We start from the raw sequence: 12920 nt of genomic DNA, 5'->3' as shown, positions 1-12920 counted from the left end.
TTCAGCCTGATGCAACTTCCGTGTTCTTGACTGCTTTGAAAGCTTTAGAGCCCCTTGGCATACTTTTTATTTTGCTTTTTTTTCTTTTGTAGTAGTATTATTTTATTACTGTTTTTAATAGAGCATACATCAGTCATGAAAATATCCAGGGTCCAATGAGAAAGCCACTTGTATGCATACACATAAATTTACACATATGCTTAATTATAATTGAAGATAGCAAGATGTATAGTAGATGTTTTAATGCTAAGCTTGTATTAAATCATTTTCCTGAATTATGGCCTTATTCAGCCAAATTGTACCTCTTTTTAAATTAAAGGAATGTAGTTAAGATCCTGCAATAATCTTTTTAAATCAGACAGCATGCTATAATTTACTCCCCAGTGAGAAGATTAAATCAGAATGAGAACCATTATCCTTGGTGAGGTAGTTTCTTGGAGAGCGAGACTGAGGATATGCAGATTGTGACGGTTTACTCTTTAAAAAGGAAGGAAAAGTGACAGTTGCTAATTTGGCCACAATAACATGTTACGCTAATTGTCTTTTGTTTCAGCAAAGAACACAAGAGCTAATTCCCCTTTTTTTATATTATGATTAAAAGTGCCAAGGAACTTCAGACAAGCAAATATTTACATTGCAGTGGGACGATTGTGTAAATGGAAATATAGAAATAAATTTCATCACTGCTTGCAATCATGTTGACATCTGAATTGGACCTGTCAGTGATCTCCCACATTTGAGTTTATGTCATGCCTGACAAAGTGCAGTTTAGGCAATCACCCTGAATGACAGGAAATTCATAAAGCTGGGGTACGGTAACTAAAGAGTTAAGTTTATTTATTCTTGTTTCATTACTATCGCCAGACACTTGAAATATTACTTTATGTTCTTGGATGTTATCAACTGGAAACAAAGGGAATAAAGCACTCGAAGGTCAAAAGCCTACATAATTAGAGGAAATCAATTAGAAACGTGGTTAAATAGTATCACTGCTGAAGTACTTTCTCTCGGCCAAACAAAAAAAAATAGAATCTCTTCAGCTTTCCACCTTCCATCCTTCTTGATTACAGCCCAGTCATCCATGTAATGTTTAAAGGGACTTTTGACTTTTTCAGGTGTTTTGCACACAGAAGGGGTGGGGTCATTAGGCACCAAAGTTTGTTTTGATTATGTCTGAAAGCCAGGAGATGGGGGAGCTGGGATAGAGGCTGGTATTTTCTCCCCAGAACTGTCAGCCTGAGACACGTAACCGTTCTGCCCCTGCACAAACCCGACAGTGGCGTGAGCTGCCCCTCCAGTCCCTCCAGAGGTGCGTGTTGCAGCCGACGGTGGGAGACACTGGACTGAGCCGGTGCTGCTACAGGGGATCCAGCTCCTCAGCAATGGTTCATGTCACACACCTTGCCAGCTGCCACCCAGGCAGATTTTTGGCAATGCAGATGTTTTTGCTGATGACACGGTGACTTGACTGACACAACTCAAGGAGCCCCACACTGGAGACAGGCCTATGTGTGTCTGAAATACCAAGTGTGTGTTTGTTTTTTCTTGCATGAAATCTGGCACAAAATGCAAGACTGAACAAGTATTTGGCAAGTAAGATGAGTATCCTGGAATATTTTGCCACTGCCATTACACTCTGTCAGATCTTCTTCCATTGCCTTTAGGATTTGAAAGTATAGAAGAGCTGAACCAGTTTCCTGACTAACCAAAGCATGCAACCTAGCTAAAGCCATTGTGGACTGGCAGACACGTGACAGAGAATCTCTGTGCTTTTTCTTAAGAGTACCAAAAACGCAACCTAAAAATAAAAGAATTAAGAAGTACATCTTACTCAGGAAATCCATATTTTGTGCCTTGTGGATGCAAAGGGTCCAGCACCGTTATAAGCATTCTGGCCCCAACCCAGCGAAGCACTTCAGCAAGTGCTTTTCTTCAGTTACTCGTTTACGCTAATGCCATCGTGTTCCCCCGGCACCAAAATGTGACCCTAATATTTATTCATTCTTCAGGGAATATCTTCATTAAACTATTTCTACAATCATATTAGCTAATAGACTGTTCATTTTTAAATGCATATAGCAAACGGCCAAGACTTCTCTGTATGCTTATGCTGATCAAGGACAACTTTTTCAGCACAGAAACAGTCATGTAGACAACTGTAGTTCACACTATAAGGACTCAAGAGCTCACTCCTGAATGGAGCAAGCATAACTTCACCCTCATGATTGGCCTAACATGTGTTTAAATGTTTGCAGAATTGGGTCTGATGTTCTTTCCCTGGTTTAACTTTTATAAAGTACTGCCAGATGAGATAGATTTTGCACTCAGGCTACCCCTGGAAAAATATGTTAGCTCTTAAAGGCTTTATTATAAAATCCTGGAGTTTTCAAGGCAAGAAAGAAATAGGGCAGGGGAAGGGGGGGGTCAGGGGAGAGACAGACAGATGAATGGACAGAGGCATTATTCTATAAATTAAAATTTATATGCTGAAATCAGAACACTGCCAGCAAAGCCAACTTCATGTATCCACTCCCTTTCAAGGAGTTTAAAGTCACTTGAAAGAGCACTTCCCTCACAGCCATACTCGACAGATTGCCAATTACAGTCCTGCTGAGAGAATGGAATTTCTTTGGAGTCACAATGGTACATCTGCCCTCACAGTAAGAGGGAAGGTACATGTCTTTTGATTAGATTACAAAAAAGATCTCTAAACTGGAAAGCTTTGTCTCCACACATCTGAATTAGCTTGGTATAAAAAAAAAAAAAGATAAGCTTGTGTTTAAATCAAGTTGACAAATTCAGAGGTTAATTGCTTCTAAGCAGGAAGGTCAAAAGGATACCTAAACAGGGATGCTACTTAAAGAAAACACGTTTCTAAATGCAATACAAAGAACTTCCAAAGATATTACAGGAAGATACAGCATTGTCCATGGTAGGTGTATCTGTGCACCTACCAAAAGCGCTGTCAGACGTGCAGTGGCAGTCTGAAAACCTACAGCAACAATTTGTGAGAGAGAAAAATATCTCTGGGGTGGCTTCAATTTAAAAGTTAAGCATCTGATCTAAGTTAGTCAGTTAGACTCCACCTATAACCAACAGGAGCCTCCAATATGTCATTTATCCCACCTATCTGAAAAAACATCTCCCAGGAGGAAGCCAGCATCTGTGAAGACACTGATCCCTCTTGACTAGAGAGGGACTCTTCAGACTTGTAGCATACACCAATTGCATAAATGATGGATCACTTAAATTTGGTGAGATTAAGCCCATCTCTCAGGATTTACTGACTTCATCATTTTGTGTCAGGGGATAGCAATATTATCAGTCTTTATGCATCACTCAAGAGGGATAGCCATGTGTTTAAAATCCAGCTTCAAGAGGCTACAAATACTTCAGTCCTAGATGTAGTCCCTTAAATTCACTACAAGTATCCTTCAGCTTATAATGAAGCACGTATATAAGGATCTCTGAGCTCACACCCTTACCTCTGGGCAGTATGGGACTGGTCCTGTGCGTTCAGTTGCACAACCACGCATCTTCCCAGTGCTACCACATCTAAGTTACAGCATTGGCTGCTAAAGGCCAAGTACTGACTGACTGTTTGGAAAATAAACCATCACCTGACAAAGGTGCTCATCCTCCTGCAGACAGGATGAACTCTCTATCGTGGAGCTTGACTGGATCTGCTGCAGAAGCACTGCTCCTCCCTCCCGCAGGGCCAGAGGAGGAAGTTTTGCTCTCGCAGGACTTTACTGTCTGCTTCCTAAAAATGCCGTAATCTTTTTAACTTTTACAAATGTTTTAACTCAGTAAAAACTATTTAAAGTAAGGATGAGAAGGGCAATTGGTCAAAGGACCACAGCATGCTTAATCTTTATTCTTTCCAAGTTCCCGTCCACATTTGAAGTAACTTTTGTTCCATTTGCAACCCACATGCTGACACAGCATCCCTCCCCTTTTCTGTTCCCAGATCCTTTTATGAGTTTATTCAATAAAAAGACAGATACTCATCTCTTTTCAAGTACCAGAACATGCTTTTGAATAACTCAATATGCGATACTGTAACAGTACGCCAAGACAGCCCTTGTTTTAATCAGTTGTCTCAACTCTCAGAGCAGAGCTGCCATACACATATCATCACCTTGTGCATTTACCTCACGTCTGTGTAAACATGTAGGGCTAAATTCAAGCTGCCTGCTCTGCACACAGGAGAAGATGTGATTCCCAGGGACAAGGCCGCCCGACCCAGGTCCCTCTGAACCTCTGGAATCTACAACCTGGGTCCACCATGCAGACACCCTCCTCGCAGCAACAGACAGACCTTTGGGCCTGTGTCTTTTAGCACGTACCCAGCCCGAATCTCTCAGCTAGTGCTGGGATGTTACTTGAGGAAGAAAGAAAGGAAGGAAGGAGGAGGAGATTTTACTATAGAGTGACACTTTATGAATATATAAACAAACAAACTGGCAAATCAGGGAGGAATGCCCCTAGCTTCCTGTTCCTTGCTGTAAGACTAGGGAGCAGCTCCGGGAGGCAGGAATTAGCAGAATTCCCAGCTGTGTCCCAGGAAGAAAGGAGTTAGAGGGGGAACGCAGGATAAGGAAACAGGAATGATAAGCCAGCGACCAGACTGACAGGAAAGTGTGAGAAGGTGGATAGGAAATGGGTGCTGGGATTCAGGGGGAAAAGCAGCAACGACAACTGGCAAGTAAGGGAGGACCAAAGTCCTAGAGCAGATAAGATCAGCCTTGTGCAGTCCAGGGAAAATAAAGCATACAAGGACTGGTTTAGGGGCTGGGAACAAAACAGACATCAGGCTGGTTCAAAAGTGAGGATAAAATGAAACTGAACTGTCCAATGAGAGCAAGGAGATGAGGTGATACATGCAACAATTACCCACCTGCCATGGACGCAGTGCTTAACTCACACAGAAAGAAGCTCTTCCAAGCAAAGGGTTATGCACCTGTGAAACACTGGTAGCTCAGAGGGAAGGCAGTGCTCAAAGCAGTCTCATTGGTAAGGGATGGGTTACACTAGGAGTAGGAGTTTGTTTGGTGCACCATCTCAAGAAACATGAACACCAGGTCTGCAAGAACGTAACAGAGCACTCAGAGAGGAAAATGACATTCACTAACCTTCATATATGGTGATGATATGAGGGTGGCTGAGGGATGACATGATCTCAATCTCCCGTCTGATGTGAACCATATCTTGTTCATCCTTAATTTTGTCCTTACGAATGGATTTTATTGCAACCTATAAATTCAGGAAATCAAGCATTATTCTTAGAACTGAACAGATGCATCTAATCCATTAAGAAGAGTTCTAAAAATAAAATACAGATGTTAGATGTTGGCAGAATGTGGAATGACCAAAACAAAGTTTTCAAACACAAACCTCCATGCCCCAGCTCCCTCATTTTATAGCAATAAATACACTCTCATTACAGTAATGGGTGACATGAAGTTTTAGAGTCTTCAGGTCTTAAGACTTCACTGAGGGGGAACACAGCACTTCTTGGAAGGATCTCTGTGCCAGCCTAAGTACTCTCCTTCTGAGGCAAATGGCAAAACTCCCAAGAGATTTCGATGAGCTAAGACATTTGCTAAGACATGACTGCATCTCAAAATTTCAAGCAGAAGCTTTGGAGACAATTTCTCAGAAACAAGGTTGAGATCTCTGAAGAAACAGGGGGAGGGAATCCAGGGTGCTGATTACGTATTGGTATTTGTCCATGTTAATACATAGAGGATCCCATTAACACAGGTTAGTCCATAGTTCTCTAAAAGCAGGCAAACTGTTTAGGAATTATGACTTATTCAAAAATCAGAAGAAATAAATCTTTGAAATTTACATCTAAACTCGTCCTCATATAAACCCAAGACTTTCAGATCAGCACTTATGAAATCACTGCAAAACCATATCCTTCCTGCATCCTTCCTCAATCAGCAACCTTTTTTACAAGCATATCGTGTGACTCGGTATCTTTCCAAAAGGCAGGGTGGGAACAGAGGAAGTGATAGCTAAACTTGCAATATAAATTCAAATTATAACAGTCCTTGTGAGTGTGTGCATGTGTGCTGCCTGTGAAAAAAGGGCTTATCTGAACACCACCATAAGTAATCGCGGAGGTCATCTCATGCCCTATGAGAAATGCAGAAGCCAACAATGCAGAGAAGTTTGTGGGAGAGGGAAGGTGAGGGTATTGTGCATACTGAATGGTAGCATGGCCTTTATTATACTCACTATTTACCCTGCTTTATTTTGGTAAGCCAGAGTTCAAGGAATAAATTACCAGCCAGCTTAAAATCAACAATACGTCTTTGAAAAACATCACTGACCTGCTGAGATGACCACCCTTTTATGGGTAAACCAAAATTGTGTCATTCTTTGCAGCCAACTACTGTGGACTTCTCCTGGGAAAACATTTGTAAATCTGTGATTTATGTGATTTTCCCAGTTCCTCCAGAAAAGAAACCTTCACTGCCTACTTCAGTAATTGCAAGTGGCATGACCAGTATTGTTCTCATTATATGATGTAGCATCCAGGATATTGGAGAAACAAGGGAAAAACTTAAAATATTATAAGACTGAAATGTACACAAACAGGAGCCAGTTTAAAGGATCAGGTTTCCTAAAAAGACTTCAACTCCAAAAAGCAACATTGTTCAAAAAAGCATTATGCATATGCCCAATCCCCTTGAATTCCCAAAGCTTGCAGCACGTGCTTAAAATTAAGCTCATGCTCATGTGCTCCCCTACTTTGAGACAGCAGTACAAAAAGAAGTCATCAAGGGACAAATCGATTTGCAAATTAAAACCAAAACAATTCTATTCTTCCTCTTGACCCAAATACCTGGGATAAAGATTTTAACAGTAACAATATAACTACGGTCTTATTTACATGGCACATAATTCTAGAAAAGGTAATACAACAGATCTTAATTGAATGAGTGCCCAAGATAATTTCCCAGTAATTTTTGAGATGGAAAAGGCAACCAACTATGAAGATGACACTAGATTTTTTCCCCCTTCCCACGTTTGCACTGGGACCGACTGCAAATGCAAATACACCCTGTCTACAGAAGGATGTGGGTGGCTCTTGGAGCAGCATGTGCATTCCTGCAAGAAATAAATATAGACATGGGTAAAAACACATTTTTTATTAAAAGACAGCCTTGTACTTGGCTCTGAGGAAGAATTTAAGAAGGGTTTCATTGTCTATACAACGAGGAGCAAATTCTTCCCCATTCAGGGCTGGTAAAGTAATAAGGCAGCCCAGAGAACATGCCAATCTCCTACTAACTTGACTCTGTGCTTCACAGGCAGGACTTTTGTACGTCTACATATAACTACTGAATAATTGTATAAAGGAAAACATATTTTTAGATACAAAAGTGCAAATGTGATTGAAAAGTGTGGCAGCACTTTGTAAATCTATGTTTGGATTAATATTCTAATGCAAACAGATGTGTTGCCTGGGAACATATTTTTCAATAGGACCAGAGAGTTTAGAGTCCCATAGTCCATGCTGAAAAGTGGTTAAAAGGCACCTAGGAGCCTTAATTCGTAACAGCTATTCCTAAAAGTTTAACTGAATTTTGAAGAAAGTACTTAACCTCCTGAAAGCATCACTTCCCAGTTGCATGGGTACAATTCAACAGCCCAGTCAAAGTACTTGGGATTTTGTCAGTGACATTCAGGTTGCAAGGTCTCATCCCAGTATAAGGAAAGAATTCAAGCTGAACACATCTCTTGGGTTTTAACATTCAAGACTTTCTCTTCCCTCCCTCAGCTCCTTCAGCTCACAGTGACTGGCACCTGGAAACAAGGAAAGACAACTGGCAGGCTTGAAATATCTTAACTCCAGTGGTGTAAATGGAGCCAGGGCAGCTGTAAGCATCCACCTGCCCATGGTCAGACCATCCCTTGAGATCCTGACAAATAGCAAGAGTGCTGTGGAGGAGGGAATGCCCCTTGTACAGTATCAGTATAAGCACTCCATAAGTAAGGGAGGTTTACTTGCATATACTAACGAAATAGGATCACTGTCCATTTGCACAGCACGTGAGCATGCTCAAAACAGAGTGCAACCATTTATTAATTAAACCTTGGTAGGCAAGTGGTGAAACACCACTATTCATCCACTTCTAGGAGATGAGGAAATCGGAACAGAAAGCTGATGTGACTCCAGAAGAAAACAAGGACAGCATCGACAGCATTCGCTGTCTGCCTCTTCCTTCCAAACTGTGCAACACATCACGGAAGTTCATCAAACCATCTGGTTATTAAAGGGTGATTTACCTTTCCCCACGTTCAGTTGCTGGTTTTCTCCTCAAAAAGAGCCTCACGAAAGCGAAAGGTTCTAAGGCATTGCAATAAATACTTTTTATCCCTTGGCATCTGCCTGGTGGCCTCCACAATCCCCAAGTGGGCAGGTTCCACATTTCAAAGGCTACCAGGAGTGCACGGCCTTGCTGGTGACCTGGTCTGAAAGGCCAAACAGCAAGTGATTGCTGTCAGCAGGCTATCACTGTCAGAGGTGGCATCCCAAAGCAGGATTAGTGGAGCACCAGGACAGCATTTGTTCCAGCTCTTCCCTTCTAAGAAAGGGATTTCTGCCAGCCAAGTGTCCTTCACCTGCATCAGTCTGCTCCAGACCATGTCAGCAGGGATACTCAGGCTCATGGATACTGATGTGAAAGAAACAGCACAAACAAGAAAGCAGTCCAGTTGGGTTTTTTCAGTATTTCACGAAAACATTACAAGTCATGATCGCATTTCGGGTATTTATAGCATATCTCTCTCTATATATATTTCATTGTTTTCATCTCTCTGAGCAAAACAAGACCCCTACCTGTATGTTATGGTATCAGACTGTAAAACAAGCCTCTCTTGCAGGTATTTTAAAATATCAAAAGTGTAACTTTTTTCATTAAATGTATTTTTCTCAGAAACATATTCCAGACAATACGTTTTCAAAGTGAGCTTATGCTTTTAACACCAGACAGAGTTGGCTCAATTTTTCAAAACCCCACTTGCGGGACTGCTACATGATGAACCTGAATAACATAAGCATAATAAGAAATAATCTCAATTGAGAAATACCTTATGAAAGAACTTGTTTGTTCATTCTTTAGGTCCTTTTCTTTCTTTCTTGTCTGCTTACTTTCCTTTCTCTGAAAGCAACAGCTTCACTGTGTGCAACATCAAAATTTATTAAGGGTCACAGCCTATGAATCAAGAGTAGGGCAAACACAACATGCTTTTTTACATCAGCTACATTAACTACTCCAAATATTGCAGCTCAAGATCTGCAGAGAAAGTGCTGTTAGTCCCTCTGGTACTCTCAAAACACTGTACTTATACCTCTACCACACTTTCTCAATATATTTTACTGGCTTTAAGACTTAGATAATTTAATTATAGTATTTTTAGTAACTTTACTAGGGGAGGAATTTGTATTTTTCCCAGCTTCTTGTCTTAATGAGAATTTCAGATAACTCCAAGACCTTGCACTCAGAGAGCGTAACATATCAGATTCCTAATAATGAAATCTTAAGCCTCTAACCCCAACAAAATAGGTTCAAGTTCACCCAAAGCCCCCATAGACACAGTATTCAATCTGGCAAAACACTTTAGCACATGCCTAACTTCACACATGTGAGCAGGCCAGTGACTTTTGTGGGATAGCTCACACATGTGAAGTTAAATATATGCATAAGCACCAAGGTCACAGCTCAAAACTAGGCCATGTGATGGTCCCTCTGGGAATCAATACTGGCTGTACACACCAATAACGTCCTCGGTATCTCTCCTGCAGATCTGATGGCTGCATGGTCCCACACATGGGGTCGGGGGGAGAAAGACCATCAGAGATGGGCTGAAACCACCTCTGCCTGCATTGCCAGTTCTGGTACCAGCCTCTGCTCAGAAGCAGGCAGAGACAATACCCTCCCCAAAATGTATGGTAGAGGGGAGAGAAAGCAGGAGGTTGTGAGCCTCTAATATTGCCACAAATTTACCAACAGCTCTGCACAAACATAGGCCCTGCCCCACTGCTGCTCTGCCTTCCAGAAGCAGATAGGAAAGAGGGAGCACAGCTTTTGGCTTCCCATCCCTCCATGAGTCAGTTTGCAAAGTTTGCTGGGCAGGAAGCGTGGAGAAATAAGCTGCTTTCTTCAAGGCTGCAATAAATTACCTGTCTCCATTTGCTGGAAAGAGAATTTATAGTCACTCTCTGAACTGGTGTAGAGAGATTATAAAATATTTTCCAACACACTTCATGCTTCTTTGCTTTTGTTTCATACAAATAACTGGAATTGAACTATAAATACTTCAAAAAGATGACGGTTGCAAAGGTTTCTGTACATTCAGTCCTATCTGTGAGAGAAATGTCCTTCCTTCTTTTCAAGCTTCTCAGCTGCTTAGCAGAGCAAAACAGGTGACATTCATTTTTACAGAGCCTGATCAAGACCATCACGTACAGAAAAATATCTCCAAGTCTAAACGTCTGGCAAAGGGCATGGCAGGCAGTAGGTGCCCAATTCCATATCAAATCTCCGTGTCTGCTGAGTCACTGCTGGCATCATCATTTATGGCATGAGCTAAAAATGCTGTATGTTCATCAAAGCAAAAAGCTGTTTCACTTCATTTCAGGAAGTTGGTTCATGTGTTTGTTTTAATGTAATGTACCTACGTTTGCCTCATTTCCAGCTGCGACATGTGAATATAAACAAAGGTAGAACGAGCCACAGTGCAGTCACAGATTTTTAAGTCGGCGAGTGCTGTAGCAGAGGCTGACCACCTGAATGCCACAAACCACTGACCTTCCCCAGCAACCTCTGTGTGCAGCACATTCAGTCCCATTGAAAACAATCTTCCAACTCCCTATTATCTACCAAGGCTATTTTTAGGACTGTAGTGAGATACGAACTTCTTTTTTCCACCATGGGGACTGTGACTTTTAAGCTGGTTCCAGCGCCTGTGCATACCACCCATGCTCGAGCAAATTCCAATAGGCTCTTGCAATAGGATTGTGGAGAGTCAAAAAAATATCAGTCCCCTGAGAAAGGGAAACCAGCTTGCTGCCACTGCAAGACATATCAGAAGAGCAGCTTAAAGAAAATTATTAAAAATTATTTGCAGGAGGTGAAGAGGGAGGGGAGGGTTAAATTCACATAAACCTCTCCTTTCTGAAAGCTGTGATTGAGGCCATCCCCACCCAGCAATGGGAAGTGGGCGAGCCCAGCCGGTTTCACAGCTCTGCTTCCTTTCTTTGAGACTGGGAGGTGGGAAGTGAAATGTGCCAAATGCCAACGGGGTGTGGAGGTAAAGAATAGGTGGATCAACCAGGGGGCAAAAAAGAGAGGCAGGGGATGTTTGGGGGTGGGGAGAGAAAAGATACATTGTTCTTTCTCCAGCCCCACAGAGTCCACTAAGAAAGAATAAAGTCTGGCACCATATTATGTTTTTTCCAGGGGAGTCTCTGCCTATGGCTCTTGCCCCAGACATCACCAACACAAGAGGAAAAGAAACAAAGCTATGAAATTGTGTGGTCCCTAAGGTGGCTGCAATCAAATGATAAGGAGAGGGATATTGATGCAGTTGCACTGAAATGGCACTTCCAGAGGTTGCACAAAGGAGAAAATGGAAAGGCCTGTCTATCTGGGCTCTAGACCTTCCAGGTGGGAAGAAGGAACCACGGATAGATATTCCTATGGGGAAGTGAAGCATCCAAAGGGTTTTGCAAAGGTATTCTCATGCAGACTTCTTGTAAGCCTCTTCCCACAGGATTATATCCTTCCTGTGTCTATTTGCTGGAAAAAAAGCTGTCTTGAGACTCCAACTCCTGGCCAAATGCAGTACTAAAGAGCATCATGCAGGACATGTAATTCTAAGAACAAGGTTCTGCATGGTCATTGAAAACATTTCATGCACTCACTAAAAAGTTGGACAAAAGGCCACTGTGAGTGGAAGCAAAATTAGTGTCTGGCATTGTGTAATCTGCTAACACATCTCTGAGAGCTCTCCCTTTCAGAGAAAGAGTAAGGTTGACACAATGCCATTGTTTTGGAGATTGTTAGTTTTCACATCCTAAAAGCCAGATCATCTCCATGGTGATACTGCCTGGGAGACAAGCATGCAACAAAATCCTTATTAATTATTTATCAGCAGCCCAACTCTATTGTTTGATATGTTGGCAAACTATGCAGTAATCAGGGGAGTTGCTCAAAGGGGTAACCGCTGCCATCTGCACCCAGTGAGACTCTGCTGATTTAAATCTCAGGGCATCTCCCCATTGCTCTGCTCCATCACACGTTTGTTCACATCATGGATGTTACCAAGCACGAAATGCTGTTATTGCTGTTGTGAGACAGCAGCTGTACACATAAAGGGTGAGGATGCACGTGCCGTGATGCACCTTTCAGGTTCATTTGCTTGTACAAGGTAAAGGTATTTTTTACAGCTGCCTCACTCTGCATGTGTAAAAAGCAATGTGTAAAAGCATAATGAAAACATCTTTATGCATCACTCTGTTTCATTCCCCTCCACATAAAATAGCTTATGTTTCTAAATATAGCTGATGTCATTACCTGTAGAGAAACTCACTCTTGTGCCAAGTCTCAAGTAAAAATTCTATTTGCATAAGCTGAGGTACAATGTGCCACTGCCTCTTGGAGAACCAAGGTACGATTATCTCGGGTTTAATTTTCCTTTTCTGGTTCTCTGGACATAGTTGCTGCTACCATATCATAAATTATGATCCATCAAGTGGAGAAGAGGAATTAACTAATTACGAACACTGGGTCAGGGGATTATATATTCTCTCTAGTTCCCCTTTATTCATAGAGAAAGACATCTGTGGAATCAAGTTTTAATGAACAGGAAGGCACCAGATGAACACATTTATACTGTAC

At 41.7% G+C, this 12920-nt stretch overlaps 1 protein-coding gene across 2 annotated transcripts in view; it reads right to left on the bottom strand.

The window, feature by feature from the left end:
* NUAK1 (NUAK family kinase 1) overlaps positions 1-12920 on the bottom strand; it is a 48368-nt gene that overhangs the window by 19426 nt on the left and 16022 nt on the right. The window contains exon 2 of one of the 2 annotated variants that reach the window (XM_032688548.1): positions 5136-5256. In XM_032688548.1, coding sequence (XP_032544439.1) covers positions 5136-5256 — 121 coding nt within the window. Of the gene's footprint in view, positions 1-4900; positions 4923-5135; positions 5257-12920 lie in introns of those variants that run through there. The other variant, XM_032688549.1, reaches the window with a different exon arrangement.

This window comes from Chiroxiphia lanceolata, chromosome 5 (assembly GCF_009829145.1).
Source record: "Chiroxiphia lanceolata isolate bChiLan1 chromosome 5, bChiLan1.pri, whole genome shotgun sequence".
NCBI classification, from domain to species: domain Eukaryota; kingdom Metazoa; phylum Chordata; class Aves; order Passeriformes; family Pipridae; genus Chiroxiphia; species Chiroxiphia lanceolata.
This window is presented reverse-complemented; position numbering and strand designations above follow the sequence as displayed.